At 43.1% G+C, this 23,062-nt stretch overlaps 2 protein-coding genes across 2 annotated transcripts; both read right to left on the bottom strand.

The window, feature by feature from the left end:
* Positions 1-3,713: 3,713 nt before the first annotated feature.
* Positions 3,714-11,398, bottom strand: LOC112577008. The gene is made up of 17 exons (XM_025259918.1): positions 11,117-11,398; positions 10,821-10,935; positions 10,118-10,370; positions 9,692-9,806; positions 9,089-9,374; positions 8,835-8,949; positions 8,272-8,498; positions 7,973-8,087; positions 7,525-7,745; positions 7,001-7,129; positions 6,574-6,753; positions 6,039-6,173; positions 5,703-5,864; positions 5,232-5,443; positions 4,796-4,950; positions 4,372-4,534; positions 3,714-3,767 (listed from the first exon to the last, which is right to left on the bottom strand). The coding sequence occupies exons 7-16, from the start codon at positions 8,285-8,287 to the stop codon at positions 4,453-4,455; spliced, it is 1,407 nt and encodes a 468-aa protein (XP_025115703.1). The 5' UTR covers positions 8,288-8,498; positions 8,835-8,949; positions 9,089-9,374; positions 9,692-9,806; positions 10,118-10,370; positions 10,821-10,935; positions 11,117-11,398; the 3' UTR covers positions 3,714-3,767; positions 4,372-4,452.
* A 2,689-nt stretch (positions 11,399-14,087) lies between these two features.
* Positions 14,088-22,489, bottom strand: LOC112577357 (mucin-2-like). Its single transcript, XM_025260417.1, has 20 exons — positions 22,411-22,489; positions 21,980-22,091; positions 21,564-21,789; positions 20,752-21,009; positions 20,350-20,465; positions 19,921-20,186; positions 19,615-19,729; positions 19,144-19,364; positions 18,670-18,781; positions 17,842-18,134; positions 17,545-17,659; positions 17,178-17,426; positions 16,879-16,993; positions 16,431-16,649; positions 15,947-16,061; positions 15,602-15,779; positions 15,307-15,421; positions 14,917-15,121; positions 14,467-14,581; positions 14,088-14,121 (listed from the first exon to the last, which is right to left on the bottom strand). Exons 1-12 carry the CDS (start codon positions 22,487-22,489, stop codon positions 17,309-17,311), a joined length of 2,031 nt encoding a protein of 676 aa, XP_025116202.1. The 3' UTR covers positions 14,088-14,121; positions 14,467-14,581; positions 14,917-15,121; positions 15,307-15,421; positions 15,602-15,779; positions 15,947-16,061; positions 16,431-16,649; positions 16,879-16,993; positions 17,178-17,308.
* Between the last annotated feature and the right edge of the window lie 573 nt (positions 22,490-23,062).

The raw sequence follows: 23,062 nt of genomic DNA, 5'->3' as shown, positions 1-23,062 counted from the left end.
GACTGACCAACCAACTGGCAAGTGAAGAGGACAACCAATGAACTTTGCTTGTTGGAAGAGTAAACTAACTGTTTTATCAACAGGAAAATGAAAGCTGTTGTGTTCCTGTTGCTGTGCACCATTGTGGCCATGACCTCCGCCACCTACTACTACAACAACTACTTTAACCCCTACCTCTACAAGTATGGCGGCCTCGGTCTTGGCCTGGGGCTGGGGGGCTTGGGCTTTGGCTACGGTGGTCTGTACAACGGACTGTACGGGGCTCTTGGTCTGTACAACGGAGTGTATGGAGGCTACCCATACTATGGCTACAAGACATTTTATTAACTACACGGGGAAACTGGCGAAGAGGTATGAACAGCTTTTGTAGATAAAAACGACTAGTACACAGACAAACGAACAATTAGACACCATTTATCTAACTACACATTATATTCGCTCATTAACACTTACTGTACAAAGCATCTTTATATTGAAATTAATGAACCACTATAGTTAACTTACATATACATACACAGAAATATCGACATTAAAACCAATTTTAAAAACAAGTAAAAGAGTGACTAGCGAAATGGTAATAATCAGTTCTTCATTTAAACGAAACCAATTTTAGTGGGAACTGTTTCTAATCAGAAGCATTAAATAATATCTTTGTATGCAAATGAATTACCGTATCTATTTCTTGTCCTAATATAATATTTACATTTCACAACATTTTCTCTGGATAATACTTGGAAGTCTTTCCGTTGTATCAAATACTTTTTTTAATTCATTGCCATGTCTCTTGCTATATATATATACAGTTATATTTAGATAAATATGTAAGAGTCGTAAAAATTATCTGATGCTTTAGATTAGTTTGCATCGTCTTCCTGACTCGTGCAGTGTGTTTAATTTGTTTACAGGTTCTGATGGTGCGGTCGTTCTTACAAGTTCTAACACACTATTTATATATTTTCTTACATAAAACATTTAAAATGAAGCCCATACAGAGACATGAAATAACTATTTTGTTCGGACTATAATTAAGAGATCTGCTCTGTGCTTGGTTCAAGAAGAAACGAAATAAAATTAAAAATCGCTGTTGATGTGTTGGTGTAATTCTGCATCGCTGCTTGTAAAATGTTTGTAAAGTGAGGTGCTTTTTTTTTGTTTTTTTGTTGTTGTTTTTTTGTTTTTTTTTTTAGAACTTTTGGGAAAATGAACAAAAAAAATCTTAAACATGTGGCAGTTATCTCTCCCTCTCTTCTCTCTCTCTGTGTGCCTGTATGTGCGCTTGTGTGTGTGTGTGTCTTTGAGAGAGAGGTATCGGTGACTGGTTTTCAATATGGCGTGGAGAAAATTCTTTCTTTGCATTAAATCGTAAACTCAATTTAGATTTTCGTTCACAAACCCCACTAAACACTTGTCATCAAAGACATGTACATTTGTTGCACACTATCAAATGATCTTTTCATGTTGACTGTAATATTAAGGACAGGGACGGTTATCCACACTCGTAAACATTTGACAATACGGGTAACATACACTTCTCCTCCCACAAACAAGCAATCCACAATATCAAAGACATGCACAGATCGAGTTCAGCTGATATATATTAGCATGGCTTCAAATAATGAATATTTTATTAAGCAGTATTTATGATCGATGATATGTTACCAGGATGTTGTGGTCGCTATGGTAACTGAGTTTTCATGAGACGCGTGCTCCTCGTTTAGCGAGGATCTTTGTACTCAATTACTGTTCCACCCGTGCACACAGGCACATGGCAGCACTTCCCAGCAGCAGGGTCTTGTAGGTGACAATCGCTGGGTAAGGTACCCCATTCTGGGCAGCTGTAAAAAATCGTGCTACAATTAAGAAAAACTTTGTGGATTGTTAAAAGATTTCGCTCCAAAAAATAATAAGTTTGGCGTATCACTTTTTTTTCTCTCGCTCTCGCGATTTTATGTATTCAAAATATTTCTTCCGATACTAGTTTCAGAACATAACATTACAACACACAAATAACAATAGAAAAGAAAAATATGAAATCAGGTAATGGGATGTAATTCATGAACTGTAGAAAACAATTGTTAAAGAATCAAAACCAAAACGAAAGACCAGAAGATTCCAAACACATCATGGAAAAGCATAATAGGAATCGGAGAAAAGCAAAGTTTATAAAAAGTAAATCAATCTGACAAAAACTCTATTACTAAGCAAAACAAAAAGAGTTTTCTCACATTTGACTGCACTGGTAGCTGCCAGTGTTGCCATCGAGGCACACACAGTCGTAAGAGCATCCGTCCTGCCACTTCACTCCTTGCTGATAGGTTTGTCCCTTGTAGAAACAGCCTTGGCCTTGCCAGGACGAAAAATATTGTTAAGAATGTTGGTCTTACTTCAAAATTATTTTGCACGACTGTGACTATGGACTGCCCTATGGCAAGCCTGAAGGTGGTGGTTAGAGTAGGATCTTCAGTACGACCTGAGGGTCAGATGACGTAAGAGTGACCTCACCAAGTCCCAACCTTTGCGGTCAAATTAAAGAAATTATAAATGAAGAAGTTTTTAAAAATTATAATTATATTAATCGGTTAGGGTTAGGGTTAGACAAGAACCTACCTCCTCCAGGGCACTGAACCTCAGCGCAACACTCGCCTTCTCGCTTAACCTCCCGGCATCCTTCAGGCAAATTAGTGTACGTGGGGCACCTGCGTTGTAAGAAGTAAACAAATTATTCTAAGCATTTGTTCATACCGTGCTCCGCTCAGTGTGTGTTTTTTAATGCTGTTTCTTTAAAGGAGGCATTTTTTAATTTCCCCCACAAAAAAACAAAGATTACAAATTACTCTAAAGACAAGCGAAAGATGAAAATGCAGAAACCATGGGGAGATAACCTACCTATCAACGCACTGGTACCGGCCGATGGCGGCGTCCACGCACGAGCAGTTGTAAGTGCATCCATCCAGCCATGTCTCGCCCTGAGTGTACAGTTTAGACCCGTACACACAGTACTGCTCGACTGTACATGAGACGATGAGAACCAGTTGAACAAATATACTCCATGAGGGAACCCCACTGGATCCCGTTTCCACTTTAATCTAGCCAAAGAAGTCTATTTATTTATTTATTTATTTATTTACACTAGAATAGTGCACATAAACGTGAATTAATATGACCATTCCTTACCTCCAGTGAGTGAACCCCACTGAAACACGTTTCCACTTCGCACTAGCTCAAAAACAACTAAATTTCACTTTATTTATTTATTGATGTACATTAGGACAGTACACATAAAAGAAAACTATCATCATTACTCCTTACCTCCAGTCCATGTATGCTGAGTGCCCGCTATACCAGTCATACCTGTACAAGACACCAGAAATCAGAATTGCATGTAATCCTACAAGAACCTGTCATCCTGTCAAAACGGATGTCTTGTGTCATGTGACCAGCTCACTGACTGGAAGATAAATGTTTAGTGTTGGTGGATTATTTAGCATTTGTCTGTTGATCAGTCAGATGTGCTATCGAGCTCTTGCCCATCAAGTAACAGAGGATGCCCGTGCACTGCTTTATGCTGGCAGGGCGTTAAAAACAAACAAACAAACAAACAAACAAACAAGCACTGCTTTAAGCTTAAAACGTCAATAAAAAGGTTTATAACACTCAGTGACTGTGGATAGCCATTGCGACAACGTTAAAAACGGTTTGGATATAAATCGACTTACATAATCCACCTTGTCCAAGAATAGCAAAGACATCCCCTTCTCCTAGATGGCCTGAAAACACAACTGCGGCGTTAGCATTGCAGTGTACCAGAACAATTTTTCTTTTTTGTTGAAACTGCTGTTAGACAACTCCAAACAGACACATCCTATATCGACAGATTGACAAAGGGACAAACATTTAACCTACTAGGTGCCTTTAATATTGACTAAAGCCCCGTAGGAATATATTGTTATTTCACTCCTCCCACTGTCCTGCTACCAAGACAGAAAACCTGTATGCAGGCCTGGATATGTTTTGGAGTGTTGCAATATGTCCTAATGATAGCACATAGTGTTCAAATATGAGCAGAACTATCTGTTTACATGTTAATGATTTACTCATGAACAATATGTGTACTTATAAATACATATTTTAACGCAGTACAGCACATGAAGTAAATGAAATAACTTCCCGCTTTGGTAACAGAAACGGTTTTTCAGAAATGAAACAAAACGTTTAGCAATCACACAAATGCTTATTCTTATTACAAACATATCAAAGACATTAAACACCAACAAAATTTCGTGATTTCCTTTTATAAGTATAACATAAAAATTTCGAAAATATGCTTATAGCTTCCGGCGAAACACTTAAAAATTTAACCCTAACCCCTACCTGCTCCCAGCTGCGCTGCCGTTGACGCCAGAGAGTATAGGAACCGCGGTGCCGACCCTGTCTGCTCGTAAGTGCAGGTGTTCAAGGTTGAGACCATGATCCATCCGTTGCCCTGGCAACCGTTGAAGTCGCCACTGCAAACTCTCGGCCAGAGGTTACATCCCTGCCAACAGAATCACAGGCTGATGGCTGACCTGACAGTCCGAACCTTGTACAACCTTCAGCATCCTTTGTCTACTACTCTGATTATCCAATACGCCTTTGTTGTTTTTGTTTTGTTGGTTTGTTCATTTGCTTTATTTTCTGTTCGTTTGTTGTCTAGTTTGTTTTTCGTTCGGTCTGTCACCTTTTTACTTTTTTACAATGCTGTCATTGGTAACCATCAGCACTCCCCTCGTCTCAAGAAACACGCCAGTGTACCTACCCTGGCATGCTGAAGCTGCTGGCAGTGCTGGGTAGGTCGTTCCAAGTGGAGGAAATGACGTTTTCTGGTCTGAACCAATCGTTCTTGCCGGAGTTGAGCACGTTGAAGACGATATTTCCTTTCTCTACTCCCTCTGAATAGACAGCCACCTTAACCTATGTCACAAAACAAAGACTTACTGAATGGAGAGGGATTCTCGGCATCAACGTTAAGCTGTCTAATGTTTTTTTATGTAATGAATGATTTTTTTTTTCTATACCCATGATAGAATAAGCAGAAAATATCGGACTGAATGGATCAATCTCAAAATATCCGACGACTGACGAAGACTGAGATGTACAGATATGCACATAGGTAATGGTGATTGACGTGCATAAATGGACTGATAGATGGTGTTAAAGAACAAACACTCTGATTTTTTTTTCCTGACTCTTACCCTCTCAAACTTGCACGCGCTCCATTCGTTGGCGATCGGGGGCTTGTAGTGTCCTGGGTACTGGTTCGTGAGGGACTGTGCTTGTGGGATGTTTTCGTTGGCCGTACCCGTACCAGACCATAGCTGCCACAAATCACCAGGCACCCCGGACACGCCTTTCATGAGTACCACCCACCCGGAGGGCATCACAATTTTACCAGTTGTAAGCGTTTCTGCAAACAACACAGAGAAAATTGTTTTTTTCCTTAGAGAGATATTTTACCTATATTGTATATGTATCTTCTTTTATCTAAGGTGATGATCTTTATGTACATGGACAATGGATACCACCACAAGGTAAGCTGTACCAACTGGTGATGGAAATGTCATTATTAAGCAGGGTTATTTTCTGTCCTCGGACTAAATCGCTGATTATTAATTTTTTTTTCTTCTGTTGGAAAGCAGTAAGGCCATGACAGACTCCATACTCACCGCTGCAGACGCCGCAGTAGGCTGCACAGTTGTCGCTGGCCCAGGCGTGGTATTCCGGGGCCTGGCAGACAGACTTGCCGTAGTTGTCGCAGTTGGAGAGTTTATCCCTACAAGAGGTCGCCACTGTTGTAGTGGTCACTTGAGCCTCGGATGACGTTGAAGCTAAAAATACAGAAATAAAAATACATAAATTCTGTTTGTGTCATTTCCCTGTAAAGATAACAGGATTTTTAGTACCTGCATATGACATCGCAGGTACGCACACATATATATAATTACATGATCGACAGAAGGGGAAGGTAAATATTTACATGGACGAAGACAGAAACCACTTACTGCACAAGTTGCAGTATCTGGGACAGTTGTTGCCTGCCCATCCAGCATAGATACCCACACAAGACGACGGTCCGTAACTCTCGCAGTTATTAATCTTGTCTTGGCACGGACCCGATGGTGTAGTCGTCGTGTTATCTATCACATTCAAAATATTTACAGAGTTGTATCAGCTCATTGCTTGATCTCTCTGTCTTTCTCGTTCACTCACTCGCTTATTTTCTCATTCTTTTGTCTTCAGGTCATATTCATTTTTTAACCCCTTCTTACCTTCCACCTACAGGCTCCATCAAAGTCATAAACAGAAAAAAGACACATACAGACAAAGACCAAGAGAGAGGGATAAACAAGCATACATATACAAGATACACAGGCAAACAGACACATAATCCAACAGGCAAAAAGAAACAGGTAATCGCGTGCACATACACACACATGTTTTTTTAACAGCATTCACTACAACAACACTTTGTTTACATTACCTCTAAAAAATTCTCGTTCTTTCTCACAAATAATTGCAACACGTGATTCAACAAACCGCATTCTCCAACGTGACAGTACTTCTGACAGTTGTCCAACACCCACTGCTTGTAGCTGTGATCGGTACACACGTAGTCGCCATACTCATGGCAGTTGGGGAGCTTGTCGAAGCAGCCAGACGCCGGAGTAGTCCACAGTGTCGTCGATACAGGCGTGGTGGAAAACTCCGGGTAGCCATCTAACCAAATAAGATCAATTCTGTGGCATGAAATGATGAAAGTACTCGGGTCGAATCTTGATGTGAAGCTTCTAGTACTGAACAGAACTCGGACTGGGTCGTTGAATGATTTGAGCAAATTTCTAAAGAACTGGACATTTTATCCTTTATGTCTGGTTATTCACATGAAGACGGGATTTGACTATTGGCTCTATATTATAGGTGGATGCTGCTAGTTTGATAAAGGAGCAGGCAAATGGTGGCTTACTGCAATAATTGCAGAAGTTCCTGCAGTTGTCATAAGCCCAGTCCACATAGGGTGGAAGGCAGGATTGACTGCCGTAGTTCTGACAGTTGGGAAGAACGTCGATACATGGAGGCGCTGGTGTTGTCGCATCTTGTTTTTGAAAAAAGAAAAAAAATTATGCTCATCATCATTCATCAATCGTCAATCATCAATCATCATCATTATCATCATAAATACCACTGTTATGAAAACAGGGGGATAAAATACAAAGAGATGGGTTGTTTTCTGAACTTCAGAAACAAAAGCAGTTCATACTAAGAGGCCTGAACAGATATATCAGGTTAGGTTCATCCTCTTTTATCTGACTGCTGAACTTGAGCATGAAAAACTTATCTAATGATTCACATACACCCGTTTACTGTCAGTAAGTCATACCGTCATTAAAAAAAATGAAAAGACCGTTTCTGAAAGAAATTTAAAAAAATGGAAAAACAACAACAAACAAATAATAAACATCAGAAAAGAAAAATGAAGGTGTTACTCACTACATATACCACAGAACATCGGGCAATGGGCCTCGGCCCACCCCTGTAGATTCCTGAGCAGGCGTTCTTGGTGAAGGACCGGCAGTTGTCTAACCTGTCGTAGCAGCGCGTGTCGTGAGTAGTGGTCGGCAGGTCCGCGATGTTCCTCAGCTGCTTGCAGCACTGGACCCTCCACGGCCACCAGCACCAGCGACGGCGGCAACATGGTGTACGTGGGGCATCTACATCACAGAGGTCACCAACATTGTGTACGTTGGGGGGAATTTGCATTCATCACGGTAAATATTTTCTTATTCCGTAAATATTCATCGATGTGTGTGGATGTTTATTTCTGGACTGCTGTTTCCTAGACCAGTTCTTAGCCTCTCTTCTTGATAAGTCAAGAGTACTACAGCACTAGACTTGATTGTTTATTTTCTGGAAGACAGGTGATGTTGTTGCTGCTTACTTTTGGGTGCACTGGTACATGCCCGTGACGTCATCGATGCACTGACAGGTGAAGTCGCAGCCATCATCCCACGTGGAGTGCACGGCGTATGGGGTACCCTTGTACACACACCCCGCTGCAAGTAACAAAAACTGTCATCTTCCAGACTTTCAATTGAAGAAGAGCAAGGCAATGACCGTCTCCCATGATAAACGTGTTATAATGGTATTTTCCCAACACAAATAAAACTCCAGATGCAAGCAGATTAAAGGCCATGGATGTTCTAAATCTTTTCTGACCAGTTGGCCAAAAAGACTTACTTCGGGTGCCACCCATCGAGCTGACGACGAACTGGTAGCCAGGCCTGAAGCCTGACGAGCCGCCAGAGAAAGAACCGACTATTGAGTACACGTGCTGGATGTAGGTGATGTTGGTGGTCTGATGACCGTTGGCGTCGGGACAAGATGGCGTCTGGCAGCAGTTGTCTGCAGGATCCGCAACCAGGGAGCATGCTGAAGGCAGGGTACGGACATCGTACGTCGGACACCTAGTGATTGTGAGTAAGGGACATAATTCTCTGAGGTGGGATTGATTACAGGTAAGTTTCAGATTTACTGTGGCTCAGGTAAACAACCCACAATTTCATGATGGGACAAAGATACTTTTTAAAGATGTCTTTTAGTTATTCTGTCCATCCGTGTGTCCCGAGTATAGCATGATATTAAAGTTCAGAAGTCGTACAAGGTTTCATTTTTATGTTTTGTCTCTCTAAGTCTGCAGTTTGTCTGCAACATTCTGATAAATTGTAGATTCCATTCAAGTTAATAGGAGGACAAGTGAGCATCATTAAATGATGAAGGTACGATGATTGAAAGTGATTTACCTGGGAATGCATTTGTAGAAACCAACCAGCGAATCCAAGCACGTGCAGGTGTAAGTGCAGTTCAAGTTCCATGACTCGCCTTGTTTATACAACTTGTTGTCCACCACGCACCTATCTGCCACCCACACAGTAGTCGCAAGACACTTAATTCACGTCCACATTCGCAGAGGTAGGACAAGATCGGTTTCTTTTAAAGACCACCCAAGTTAATATAATCAAAAGATAACATTTGGGGATTTAAAAAATGTAAATACCTGTAATGGCTCCAAAGTTCTGAGAAACAAGGGTGCCTCCACCCGGTAGTCCTGAATCTCCGATTCCTGTAAGTCTTCCACCTACAACCACTATCTGCGGATTGGGTTGATGGCAACTGTCGGGTACACACCATTTGGACCAGGGGTGGGTTTGGGGTTGGGGTGAGTTGCGTAACAGGGTAGTAGGTACCCACGTTAGGTATGTTGCACATGAGACTTGGACAGCACTGGCCGGGTATCATCGTCAGGAGTGCAGTAAGATGGCATAGGGGGGTACGTTGGGCACCTGTGAATAACAGTCGCGTAGTGACGATTAATTGTATTTGGCTCTCGAAACAGATGGTGATTTTGAAAACCACCCCCACCTCACTTCCTCATCATCATCATCATCATCATCATCAATTTTAAAAAACTTATACAACTGAATATGCAACAAAAAGTAATATTTTCTAATCACAAAATTTTGAAGTTTGTGGGAATAGTGTGAAGACAAAAATTCGCTAGGACTAGTGTAAATATGATAATCCCTCTCTGTGTTCCTCCGCCTTCAGCAGTCGCCATTATGCCCAGAGCTTTGACCGGAAGTACAGGAGTACAACTTACTTGGATAAGCATCTGTACAGACCGTTTTTCTCGCCAAGACACGTGCAGGTATAATCACATTTGTCGTCCCAAGATTCACCGGGAATATACACCTGACCTTTGTATACACACGTTGCTGATACAAAAGGAAAGATACAGAGATGGTGTGATAAATATCCGTATACCTGACATTATATATTACATAGCTCTTAGCTAATGATCTTTAGTTAGTGAATATTTTATATATGTAAATAAATGTAGATACCTACCTGAACAATAAGACTTAATGAAAGTGAGAGAGAAAAAAAAAACAACTAGTGCAACCCAAAGAACGAGAGAGAGAAAGAGCACCCGTAATCGACAAACATAAACAAGGACTACAAATACTCAGACAGGAAAAGAAAATAAACACAGATAATGATTAATGTGACAAACACAAGTACTTACATCCTCCACCATAAATGGTGTTCACTTCAGAACCATACGGGCGGCTGGAGCCTGTGAGGAGTAAATGCGAGCCCAGGGTAGGACATTTTGTACGTTGGGCCCCAGGGTGGGGGACAGGTTGGGCAGCCGGCTGTCTCCTATCTCCGGTTCCAGTACTGTTCCGTTGAACTGGCACACTGGCTTCTTGCAGCACTTGTCTTCAGCATCAGTTTGTAGTTGACAGTAGTTAGGTAATCCCGAGAACACCTGACACCTGTGGAGGAAAAATACTAGTGAACTAAGAATGTGAACATTCGCCTTTATCTCACTTACACAGTAAAGTTCATTTATTTCACTTTGATATTTTACATTTACTTATAATTCTGACATAAAATCAGTTTCCAAAATATTTTATTAGGATTCCTTTAGTAAACTCAAGGAACATTAAAATACATCACAGAAAACATGCCCACATTTTGAAATGATGCTATGTTCATTTCTGAATCCGAAATTATTTCTAGGGTAAAGAATACCAAAAATAATAAATAAATACTCTTCTTCCTAAATCTTTTATTTCTTAATACCAAGCTATTTTTGGCACGAGCTATCGCTCTCAAACTTCGCTTCTATAGAAATCTATACAAGGTTTATTTAGTAGACGAAGATACGTAGCAAAATAAACACGATTATAGATAATACTGTTTTTAAATCATAAGTTGTTTACCTGTAGGTACATGAGTACATGCCACTTGTGCCATCGACACAGGTACAACTGTAGTCACAGCCGTCCTCCCACGTGTCCCCTACTTTGTACACCTTGTCCTTATACACGCACACAGCTGCACACGCAGAGAACAAGCACAGATGTAGTCCCTTTAAATAATATTTGTTCTTACTGACAGACATAGAAGAAAAGCTTCAGTGAATACCTGATCTTTATTCAAGATGGCGTACAGACTAGTTTTAAGTCAAAAAAAAAGCTTAAGACACAAACAAGACTGATTTAGACATACTTCTTACCCGAGCTACCCGTAACGACCGCGGATGATGCCAGTGACACCTGAAGGCAGATTCGAACCAGTCACACCTGGTCCCGGCTGCCCTGAGATGACTAAGGGTGTTGCCGGTTCCTGTGATTTCGCCAATGACCGTAGGTGGGTTGATTGTCGTTCTGTCCCCAGAGGGGCCAGTGCCAGGTACACCGCTCACAATGATGGCCGGGCTCTGTCCCGTGTGATTTCCGTATATGATACCCGGGGACACGGGGGAGACAACGCCACTTCCGGTTATGCCAGGTTGAGGGCCTTGGCAAGAGGAAAAGTGAGTTAAATTTCATCTTTCTAAAGTATAGTGCTGTGAGACATATTTTATTGATATGGCTTTAAGTATTTCTCAAGAATACAAAAATCAGATATTAACTCGGACACTTTTGTGAGTTCGAGAAGTCGCAAAGGGAGAGAATGAAGGCTAACCTGGTGTCAAAGAACATGTGATCCCGTGGGTGGAGATGGAGTGTAGCCACCCGTATAACATCGAGCTCGCTGGCAGCAAGAGTCGTTGGGATCTTGCTCCATCATGCAGGAAGGAGGAAGGTAGTAATAGGACAAGCAACTGTTTGACAATAGGAGTAATTCTCTCAAGCCAGGTATAAAATATATAGCTTTTCGTTTTCGTATCAAGCGACGTAATAATCTTCTAGACGATACTGCCATCCAAAAGAATTTAAAGAGAAACTTAATTTGTATAAATTTACATACTTTAATCAAATGCATACTGCAGTTATGAAAAGATTTTGACAAGACTTTTAAAGTGATTTCATACGCTGACAACTTAAGAAATAAATCCTGTCATTTTAGGAAGAAAACAAAATCATACAAAAAATATCATTTTACCGATCAGTGCACTGGTATTTTCCCCTAACGGCATCGAGACAGGTGCAAACGTAGTCACAGCCATCTTCCCAAAGTTGGCTTTGAGCGTACTGCACTCGTTTATAGATGCAAGCATCTGAATATACAAGACAAAGAACATCAGCATCCTCGACTCGCACTCTGTTGTCTTCTTCTTCTGCTTCTGGTAATAGTTCTTTGTTCATTTCTCTTCTCTCTCCTCCTCCTCTCTCTCTCATACACACACACACACGTGCACACACACACACATCTAGATCCTCTATCTACTCTCTTGATTTCCTTACATATATATACCGGCAATGACAACTACTTACTCGAGTATCCTGTCTGGAATCCAAGGTTACCAGAGGACGCCCCACAGTTCCAGTTCCAACAAAGGTACCAGGCTTCCACCCTGTCAGTATGAAAGTGGGTGGCTCCGATGTACTTTGTCCTGAAGGTTGGGTACCGGACGGCAGTGGCTCGGGAGTCAAGAGATCCGTGGGTGTACGTGTACAGTCGGGTACCAGACAACAGGCGTCCGTGGGGTCGACGTTGAACACGCAGCCAGAGAGCAGCTGACCGAAGTTCTTACACCTGCAAACAACATTAAAACCTGTATGTCTTTATCTTGACTCTATGAACTCGAGGGTTAAAACTAAAGGTTGAGGTCAAACAAACCAGTAAAGATTGGCAATTGCCTCACAGTTATTTTAAAATATACTTGTATAAGATAACTTAAAACCACGCACAAATTTCTATCTTTAGCCTGAGAAGAAGAGTGATAAAAACTTTAACAACACCACATGAACGTTTTCTAAAGCAGATAACTAAACAGTTTTACAGAAATTTCCAGGCCTTTGCTACTTAGATTAGTATGGTCACTCAGTACAAAGCAACATAAGAAATGTATTGACTAGCATAATTAATGTCTTTTATATATATTATTTATATTTTATAATATATATAACCTTTCTTTGCATGTGTAGATTCCCGCGAACCCGTCCTCACATACACAGGAGAGATCACACCCGTCATACCAGTGTGCGCCATGGCGATAGAAGACACCCTTGTACACACAAGAGCCTGGACGGGGGGCAAAGAAAAAAAAGTGATGGTAATACCACACATCCTACCTGTCATATCATCTGATTATCGTTCTTACTTGCAATCATACATTTATGATAAAATACATCAATATGTTGACACAGACGCACGAAGGCATGCACAAACTGAAGAACTCATTTGTAGAGAGAGAGTGGTAGTGAAGGGATGGTGGGACTAGTGTCTGTACCTTCCCTGTCGGTGCTACCATTATTCGTGAGACCTGTAGGCGTGGTGCTCACAGTCGACTGACCAGGCTGCTCACTGGGTACTTGCTGGGGAAACGGGGTGGGTCTGCCGTGAGGGAAAGGAGTTGGGTTGACGAAGTCGCAGAATGGCTGCATACAGCACGGCTCTCTGGGGTCCTGCACCAACACACACCTGTCCTCAGGTAGAGCTGGCATCACCGGGCACCTGACAGGAGGAAACAGGAGGATGGCAGTGACCTCTGACAATCCTTAACTCGAGTAGACATGTGGAATTCGACAGGTGGACTTTTTTTGAAGCACATATTTCGGATGAAAGAAAGGGATAAACTTACTTTTCTGTGCACGTGTATTTTCCGGTTTGATCGTCAAGGCACTCGCAGTCGTAATTGCACCCGTCCTCCCACTTCTCTCCCTTGCTGTAAACAACCCCTTTGTACAGACATCCTGAAAGAACGAAGAAAGAATAAAAAATACAGAACAACCTCTAGCGACACTATCAGGATACGAACCACAGTTGTGCAAATCGTTACCTGAGGTGGGTGGGATGGTGGGACTGATGGTACTGCCATCTCGATCCGTCACGGGTATGGGTGCCACTGTGGTTTGGCCGAACACCGGGACCTGGGTGGGCAAAGGTGTAGGAACGCGACCAATGCCGATGATCGTACCGGGTACATTCGTCTGGGGAATCAATCCGGGTGTTGGGGTAATACCAGGCTGGGGACTAGGTGTGACCAGCGGGCACTGAGGGACCTCACAGCATGACGGGTCGGCCGGACTGGGGACCATGATGCAGCCGGGTTGTGGACTATACAGCGGGCATCTGTGTGGGTAGAGTGTTATTAATATAACAGGCTGCTATACGTGAAGAAAAACCTTAGCAATCTAGGACAAGGCTTTGAGAGGACCCTTCTGTAAGCTCATAGTTTGCCACATAAAAAAAACTAGCAACAATTAAAAATTTCGTAACTAATCTAACAGGACGTTGAGAGGATACTTAAGTGGACAAGATCAAATAAGTCACTGGATGAAATAAAATTTTGCATCTTGGAAAGAGAAAAACTCTTTAGGTGGAATATACCTACTTCTCAATAAATCCAGTTTATCAAGATTTTCATGGAATTCAATTTTTTTCTAATTACAGATATAAGTACAAAAAGATTTTGACCTTTCTTGGCAGCTGTAGGCTCCCGTAGCTTCGTTCTCACATCGACACACGGCGTTGCACCCGTCGTACCACACCTGGCCCTGTCGGTACAACTGTCCGCCGTACACACACCTCTCTACAGAAACATGGTGACAACAGACTGACATGTTTCATGGAGTCCGAGTTTGAGATTACTGTTAGGAAGCTACATGAAGTCAATGAATTATTTTCGATCTTGAGTTTCTACTTAGTTTTAAAGAAAATATAGATATGCATATTGCAATTCTTTAATCTACTTTTCTGCCAACAATATTCAGATTTATCATGTATATAGAATGTATAGGAACCCAAAACAACTTTACACAATATTTTAAAGGTAATACCTCGATTATTATTGTTCATGATAATTTCACATTTCACGATTGACGAGAAATGAAAATTTACAGAAATTGTCCATATTTCCGTGCCTACCCTTTGGTGAGGGGGTGGGTTCTGGGTGGGAGTAGCACTGGGAGAGAGGGTGGCTTCGCTTGGCACGGTCCCAGAAGAGGGGGTGATGTCTGGTCTGGCAGTTGGTTCTACGATAGGCAGGCAGTAAGGCTTCTGGCAGCACTTGTTGTCGGGGTCTTGAACCATCATACACGTTGGTGGCAGTAGTGCTGGCGACCTGGGACACCTGTCAGACATGATGAGAATGGACATCATCACCTTTATTCTGCGTGTGTGTACGTGCGCGCGCATGCGGTGTGTGCTTTTTCGACATGTCTTCCGTGTTTGTTTGTAAGCGTGTAATTCTTCGAAGCTAAACCCAGAAGGAAGTCTAAAATAAAGAAAAAGAAGAAGAGAAACAAGCAGTCCTACTTGTCTGTGCACATGTATTTTCCAGAGAAGCTGTCGACGCAGGTACAGGTGTAAGTGCAGCCGTCGTCCCACACGTCACCCAGGTTGTAGGTGTGTCCATGGTAGATGCACACATCTAGTAACAAGATCATTCCGCGCGTGAACACCGAGGTTTACACGAGAATCACCAGCTTACAGACTTACAAACCATTTCACATTTCTCACCAACCACACTAATCATTAATTATGTTATTATCGCCACCAAGGGGAATGAACTCAGGGCAAGGGAAACAAGAGTGAACACTGATGAACTTACTGTTCCTGGTTAATGATCCCTGGTAATTAGTGGGCAGAGACGAGCCGGTGATGATGCGCGAACGCCTGTCATGACAACAGTGCCATTGTCAGTCCTGCACTGTGGCACCCGACAACAAGCGTCGTTGGGGTCAGTGACCAGCTGACAGTTGGCTGGAACTTGAGGGAAACTGGCACACCTGGTCAGAGAGAATATCACGAAAACATCTAAATGTTGTTGTTCTACTCAGATATGTTCTTTCTCTCTTACAGAGAGAGAATTTACCACCTTTCTAATTGTTTGCCATCATATCCTGATGCTTTTTTGCTATTTTTATTCTTTCTCTTGCCACGATGAGCCACACACCTCTCGTCACAGTTGACTTGACCAGTGACCACGTCCTCACAACGACAGGTCTTGTCACAACCATCATTCCAAGTCTGTCCATGGCTGTAGGGGATGCCCTTGTACACACAGAACTCTGTTTCACAGAAAAGCAATGTCGATGTAATTAAAATGTCCTGATATGGAAACACTTCAGCAGGCATCATTAATGTTTGGTTATAGTTTTTTCACCTCAGACACATACTTAAGATAAGTAACTGCAAGTAAAACAGATAAGATTTACTACTTACTCTGACGATTGTATTCACAAGACAATAGGCAACATTCCTGCAAAAAAATACTGTATAATGTCTGCCAATATTTATATGGGATGCACTGAAGCTGTATAGTATTATCACCATCTTGTTTTAAAAAGCGGGATTTCTTAACATGTTTTGATTGTTTCAAAATGCGACATGAAAAGCAATTCTTTACACAGGTTTATAAATAAAAGCAATTTGCGTACGCAATCCGGGTACGAGTGTCGGGTGGAGAGTCGGGAAGGGTGTGTACAGTCCGGGTACAGAAATCGGGGTGGCTGTTGGGTTGAGAGGGGGGCTGATGGTGGACTGAGCCTGCGGGCTGAGCGGTGTGGTGCTCTGGCAGTTGGGGATGGTGCAGCAGGGGTCGGCGGGGTCAGGCACCATGGCGCAGAGGATGCGATCATTGGGGATAGCGAGGACATCTGGAACAAAACACAGTCATACAGATGTAAGATTACAGTCAAGGTTACTGATGATCAGTCACAGATAATGAAGAGGATGATGGACCTAGAAAATTTGTGTTGTATAAAGGTACTTATATATGTTCATTTGTGTGCGTGTAGGGCTGTTTGTCTGTTTGGAGGTATTTGCATGTTTGTCTGCGTGCAGTCTGTTGAGAAAGAGATGTCAAAGGTTTAGTGCGCGCTTCACCTGTCGGTACAACGATATTGACCCTCCATGCCGTTGATACACTCGCAGACAAAGTCGCAGCCATCTTGCCACCTTTGACCCTGGGTATATGTACGTCCCTTGTAGGAACACACATCTGCAATGCACAGAAATGACCTCTCGGTTCAAGATACTCAATTCAACCACTCTCTCTCTCTCACATTCTTCTCCCTCTCACTCATTCCTTTAATTTCTTGGTAAATTAAATGTCTCTCTTTCAACAATAGGCAATACTGTACAGTAACATAAACTACCATACACATAGCAACTGTTTTTCTTACTAGTCGGAGGCGACGGCGTGAACAGAATGGAGCCAGGGGTGGGCGATTTGTAGTGGAAGCTCCGGGTACTGGTGAGATGGTAGACCCAACTGGCAAAGGGTTGGGTGTGGTGACCTTGCCAGTCCCGTTGATCACACCGTAGACACCGTTGACACTACACCTCCACACTGCGGCTGCACACAGCAGCTGGGGTCACGGGGGTCCGGAACCAGCTTGCAGTCAGGTGAAAGGTCATCGAAGTGAGCACACCTGTACAACGACAGTTGGATTTTTCGATTTGGAATGAACGCACCAGAATTTTGATCTTAATTAACCGTTATATTACCCTGTACCTCCTAAATCACAGATAATTTCATCGACTGCCTACCTGTCTGAACACCTGTAGAAACCTATCTTGGCATCCTCACAGACGCAGAACTTTTCGCAACCCGAGTACCACTGCTGTCCTTGAGTGTACACCTTGCCGCCGAAGACACACACTTCTGTGAAACAGGGGAAACAAAACTGGCATGAATAAGTTAATCATGTTTCAAAACCTTTAAATAAATGTTATCCAAGGTAGGTTTTCACTCTTCATTCAAGAAGCCAACCAATTCATTACTTAAAGAAAACGGCCTGGCTTGCAAGGGGTGGCTCTGGAATTTCGGGTAGAAGTTTGTATTACCTTTAGGAAAAGGATTGGGTGCCTCGGTGGATACGCTAGGAACTGGAGCCTGGGTAGAAATGCCTGGAATAGGCGCCTGGGTGGAAACTCCAGGAACTGGAGCCTTGGTAGAAACTCCAGGAACTGGAGCCTTGGTAGAAACGCCAGGAAGTGGAGCCTGGGTAGAAACACCCGGAAGTGGCGAAGGAGTAGAGACAACTGTCAGTCCTGGACAGTCAGGCACGGTGCAGCACTTGTCTGTGGGGTCCACTATCATGACGCAGTAAGCAGGGATGTTGGGGTAGGGCACGCACCTGTCACCAGACATGAGCTCATGAGCACACGACAATCACTTGAAGATCTTCCATTATTAGGAAGCAAACGTGATCATTACATGACCAGGACCTATCAGTAATCTTAACCCTGTAGTGTACACGCGGTTTGCAATCCCTGCCATAAGGTGACAATTTAATTAAAGACCGATGCCAGATCGTGTCTATAAATAGAAATCCTTAGTGTACCTAGATAAGTCTAAACGGAAAATACTCAGGTAATGAGATAATTATTTAAAATAGGGTTTGACGTTTAATCATGTACTTAACAATAACTTTACCGAGAGTTTTTGGTCAAAATTTACATAGCATACTGACAACACGGACTAAAGAACTGGAAAGAAAAACTAATTATACGTGTGTAAAATTATTGAGATGGTAAAAATAACAAAGCCTCTAAGAACTTGAAAAGAAAGCCCTGACTATGCCATAGCTGAGAGTCAGGCCAATGATACTTGGATTGTGCTCGCACGGTTAGTACAAGGGTAGACGTGTGTGAGACCAGACGGGTACAGACCTCTCTGTGCACTTGAAGCGTCCAGTCTTGTCCACACACTCGCAGTTGTACGAACATCCTTCCTGCCACGTCTCACCCGGCTTGTAGTGGACGCCGGCTCGCATGCATCCCTCTGAAACGATCCCTACTTTGTTACCGTGGTAAAACTTGTTAACAATCACAACTATTATAGCATAAATACTTTTTGACAATCACAACTATTTTTTGACAATCAATCGTGATAAACACTTGTCAACAGGACGCACACCTTTGTCAATTCGACAAATACTCGGTCAGCATCCACATCCTTGTTTATCAGCTTGACTTGTCATCAGAAAAATCTCTAACAATTTGACAAATGCTTCTCTGACTGATCTATCAGCTTGTCATAGTTTGCATGCTCAGTTGTCAGTTTGACAAAAGCACATTTGTGGACATGCATATTTATTCTGCTCTCACTCACTCACTCACACACACACACACTCACACACTCACCCTTTTCAGTTGTTGGTGTGTTGGGTTGTCCTGTGATGATTCCTGGTATACCAGTTGGTATTTTTACGGGTTCGGGTGTCGGGTTGCCGTTGGGGTTCTGAGGTGGGGTGACCCCTGGTGCTAGGGTGGGCACAGCATAGCACTCAGGCACGCGACAACATGCATCACTGGGGTTCACGGTCAAAGTACATTGTGGTCCAAGATTGGCGTAGCTTGGACACCTAGCAAAAGACAGACCATCATATCGCCTTTAAAAGCCTTACTCTCGACCTTTGACCTTTAAAAAAATTACATGTCCGTGAAACTCTGATCACTGTACTGTATGCGGACTTTCTTGTTTCTGTCTTACATCAACTGTCTACACTCTCCGTGACTCATTGTTTCCATTGTTCATCTTAGCTACCATTGAAGATCAACTGTCTCTACGTTCTTTAACCTTCATCTAAGAGGACTTGTCAACATTTTTCTTACCTGTCCGTGCAGGTGTAGTAGTTGCGGGTGCTGTCGTCGCAGACGCATTCTTTCTCGCATCCCACGTACCACCTCTGTCCTTGTCTGTACGGGACGCCATTGTACACGCAGAACGCTGAAATCACAATACAATACAATACAATACAATAACCAACTTTATTTGTCTCATTACGAAAGTTCACTAGTCTCCCGGAAGTACATTCTATGCATCACCCTTGCTTAAACTGTTTTCTTTGCCACATAACACTACCCAGAAGAACCTTAAGTGCTATGAGATTCAATTTATCCAAAACACGAAGAACTCACTGAATTCCGGTGCCAGAGTAGGTGGGTTGTACACGGAGTTCGTCGGGGTGGGCCCCGTGACAGGGGTCTCGATGGTGTGCTCTCCAGGTGGTGGTGACACAGTGGTATGAAGGTTTGGGTTGGGTACCAGAGTCCCAACAGACGTTGGTGCTACCATCGGATTCGGTGTGGGTTTGGACCAGTCACAAACAAGCTGATTGCAGCAGAAATCCGTGGGATTGGGGATCAGCTCGCACTGACTTGGCACCAGAGGGTAGGTAGGACATCTGCGATTGTCAAGAAACAAGCATTAAGTTTTTCCAGGAAAGAAATCATTTGTGTTGCTGGTGTGATGGAATTCGATCACATTTTAAGATTGGTATTTTGGACCAAATCTCTTGAAACATTTTTCATGCCAGTGGGCTTTTAGTCTGATAGTCAAAGACATACCTCTCCTTACATTCGTAGTACCCTGTAGTCTCATCTAGACAGATACAGTTGTAAGTGGCAGCCGTCTTGCCACTGGATACCCTGTCTGTATTCTCGGCCATTGTACAAGCAGCCAGCTGTAACAGAGGGTCATGTCAAAGCTTTGTAATCATGGTAACCAGAATCCAGCTGCCGATTAGCATTCCATGACCACAAAAAGATTGAGGTGATATAACAATTGCACTCTGTCGTTTGCATACAATCTGGGTAAATGTTGATCAAAATATTTAGAACCAAAACTCTCCTATAAACTGCAAATATCACGTGGTCTCCTTCTCCAACTACGGTTGGCTACCTCCGGAGGCAATCGTGATAATTTCGAAATATGAAATTCTGTCGTAAGCATTCACCACCCATTCTCACCTCGAGGTAGGTGTTGCCTGCCCTGGGGCAGTCGTAGGGGTGGGAGCAATGCCTGTGATGACCCCTGGGGGTTCGTGTAGACCGTAGGGGTAGGCCATGAAACAACTCCGGGTTGCGGCGTCGGGTACCCGTTGGGTCCTGGGGTAGGCAAGCATTGTGGTACTTCGCAACACGACGGGTCGACTGGACTTGCCACCATCTGACATTCGCTGGGGATGTTGGTGTACTTGGGACATCTGGGGACAGGTGAAAGGTAGTCTGTTTAATAATGCATAGATAGACATGTCAAGGCACTCTACCAAGATCAGGCATGAAATATTATTGTTACCTGTCCGAACACCTGTAGTAACCCGTGGACGCGTCGTCACACACGCACACCTTGTCGCAGCCATCGTACCACTGCTGGCCTTGTATGTAGTACACTTTGTTGTAGATGCACACATCTACACGAGAATGAAACGAGAAAAGGTGAGCTTGGGTTGAGGTCTCCATCTTACATGTTAGCTGTCAGTCTCTAAATGTTTAGTTCAGAGCTATACTTTCAAATCCCTTGTCATAATTTGTTTACTCTATAATAATAAAGTTAATAACAGTCCTATTTTTCTACTATGAATACTAATACTTCCCTTCTTTTCCTTTTTTTTTTTTTTTTTTTTTTTTGTTTTGTTTGTCGCCATCATTGTCGTCTTCCTCATTACCATTATTATAATATATGCAATACTGCAATATCTTGGGTTTAACGTACAGTCGATGCCAGCTAAAGAACATTATTTCGATAAAGATGACATGTCCAGCTTCTCATACTGACCTACAGGCTTGGGGGCAGGGGTCACCCGAGTGTTGCTGGTGGGCACGGGACCAGTGCCGGGCGCCAGGGACGGGGTGTTGCCAGTGGGAGTCAGCTCAGGGCCTGCTGTGGGTGTACCCGTGGGTGTCTGCAGGGTCTGAAGTTCGGGACACAAGGGCTTCCTGCAGCACGAGTCGTCAGGATCCACCACCATGGTACAGTAGCCGGGTACATTGAGGTAGCGGATACACCTGTCATCGACGAGCACAGGAAAACCGTTCAGTGGTTTGAATAGTTCGCAGAGTTTGCAAGTGTCCCAGGACATACCTGATTTTTTTTCAAAACATAGAGCTATGGGAAGCAAAAAATAAAAAATAAATAAAAATATAAAAAAGTGGTGGGCAGTTTATACAAGAGGTGTCCGGGGTATGACTGTCGTACCTTTCAGTACACTCATAATGGACTGCGTCTTCGAGGCATCTGCAGCGGTAGTCACAGCCACTTTCCCAGGTATCACCCACATTGTAATCTTTGCCATCGTATGTACAAAATTCTGCGAGAAATAACAAATTTAAACTTTATTATTCAACATAATGAATATTGCAGTCTTTGTCTCTATCATCTTCATTAGCAGAAACAAGCTGCCAGAGGATTCTCATAACTTAATGAAGTTAAACTGTCGTAAGCTCTCTCTCTCCTCATTCTTTTTTTTTCATTCATTCTCTTTTTTCATTTTTTTCATTCAAACAGAGGCAGTGACACAAAATAAGTCAGTGAAAAAATAAATCAGTGACACAAAACAGAGGCCGTGACAAGAACAGAGCCAGATGCACATAGACAGTGAGAAGAGCTGAAAGGAATGTACAGCTTACTGAAGGTGTCATTAGTGTTGGAGTTGGGCTCCTTGACAATCTGACCAACGATTTTTCCGGGTACCCCAGTGGGGATCATGGCTGGCACCCGGCTGGGAGTCGCGTTCGGGTTGAGGGTGGGTATGACGGGTGGGTACAAAGTGGAGCCATGCTCGTCTGTGGCGGGAACCTGGGTAGTACCAGGACTAGGCTCGTTGCCTCCTTGTGGAGTAGGCGTGCCCGAGGGTGGGATGATGGGTTCACACGAGGGTACCCGACAGCAGGCGTCTTGCGGGTCGGTCACCAGGACGCAGTTCTCGGGGTCCTATACGTCGGGCACCTGGAATTTTGCAGATGGATGGACATAATTATAAGAGGAGAAACCAGAAGAAAAATAATGCTTATCATCTTGTCGCAAAGAGGTGCGAAGGGTTCTCGTCAGTTGTTAAAATTCAGAGACTTCCAGTTTAGAAAAATTAAAATCATGGATCGGGAAACTGCACACATGCCTTTGGTCGCATCGATAGATTCCTTTCTCGCCGTCCTCACACACACATCGCAGGTCACAGCCGTCCTCCCATCGCTGACCTGTGACGTAAGCGATGCCGTTGTAGACGCACACCTCTGAAAATGTCGTCAAAGACTCGTGAGGACAAACAACTCGTGAATGCAA

This window comes from Pomacea canaliculata, linkage group LG12 (assembly GCF_003073045.1).
Source record: "Pomacea canaliculata isolate SZHN2017 linkage group LG12, ASM307304v1, whole genome shotgun sequence".
Lineage (NCBI taxonomy): Eukaryota > Metazoa > Mollusca > Gastropoda > Architaenioglossa > Ampullariidae > Pomacea > Pomacea canaliculata.
The sequence above is the reverse complement of the archived record's forward strand: the minus strand, read 5'-3'. Positions and strand labels throughout refer to the sequence as shown.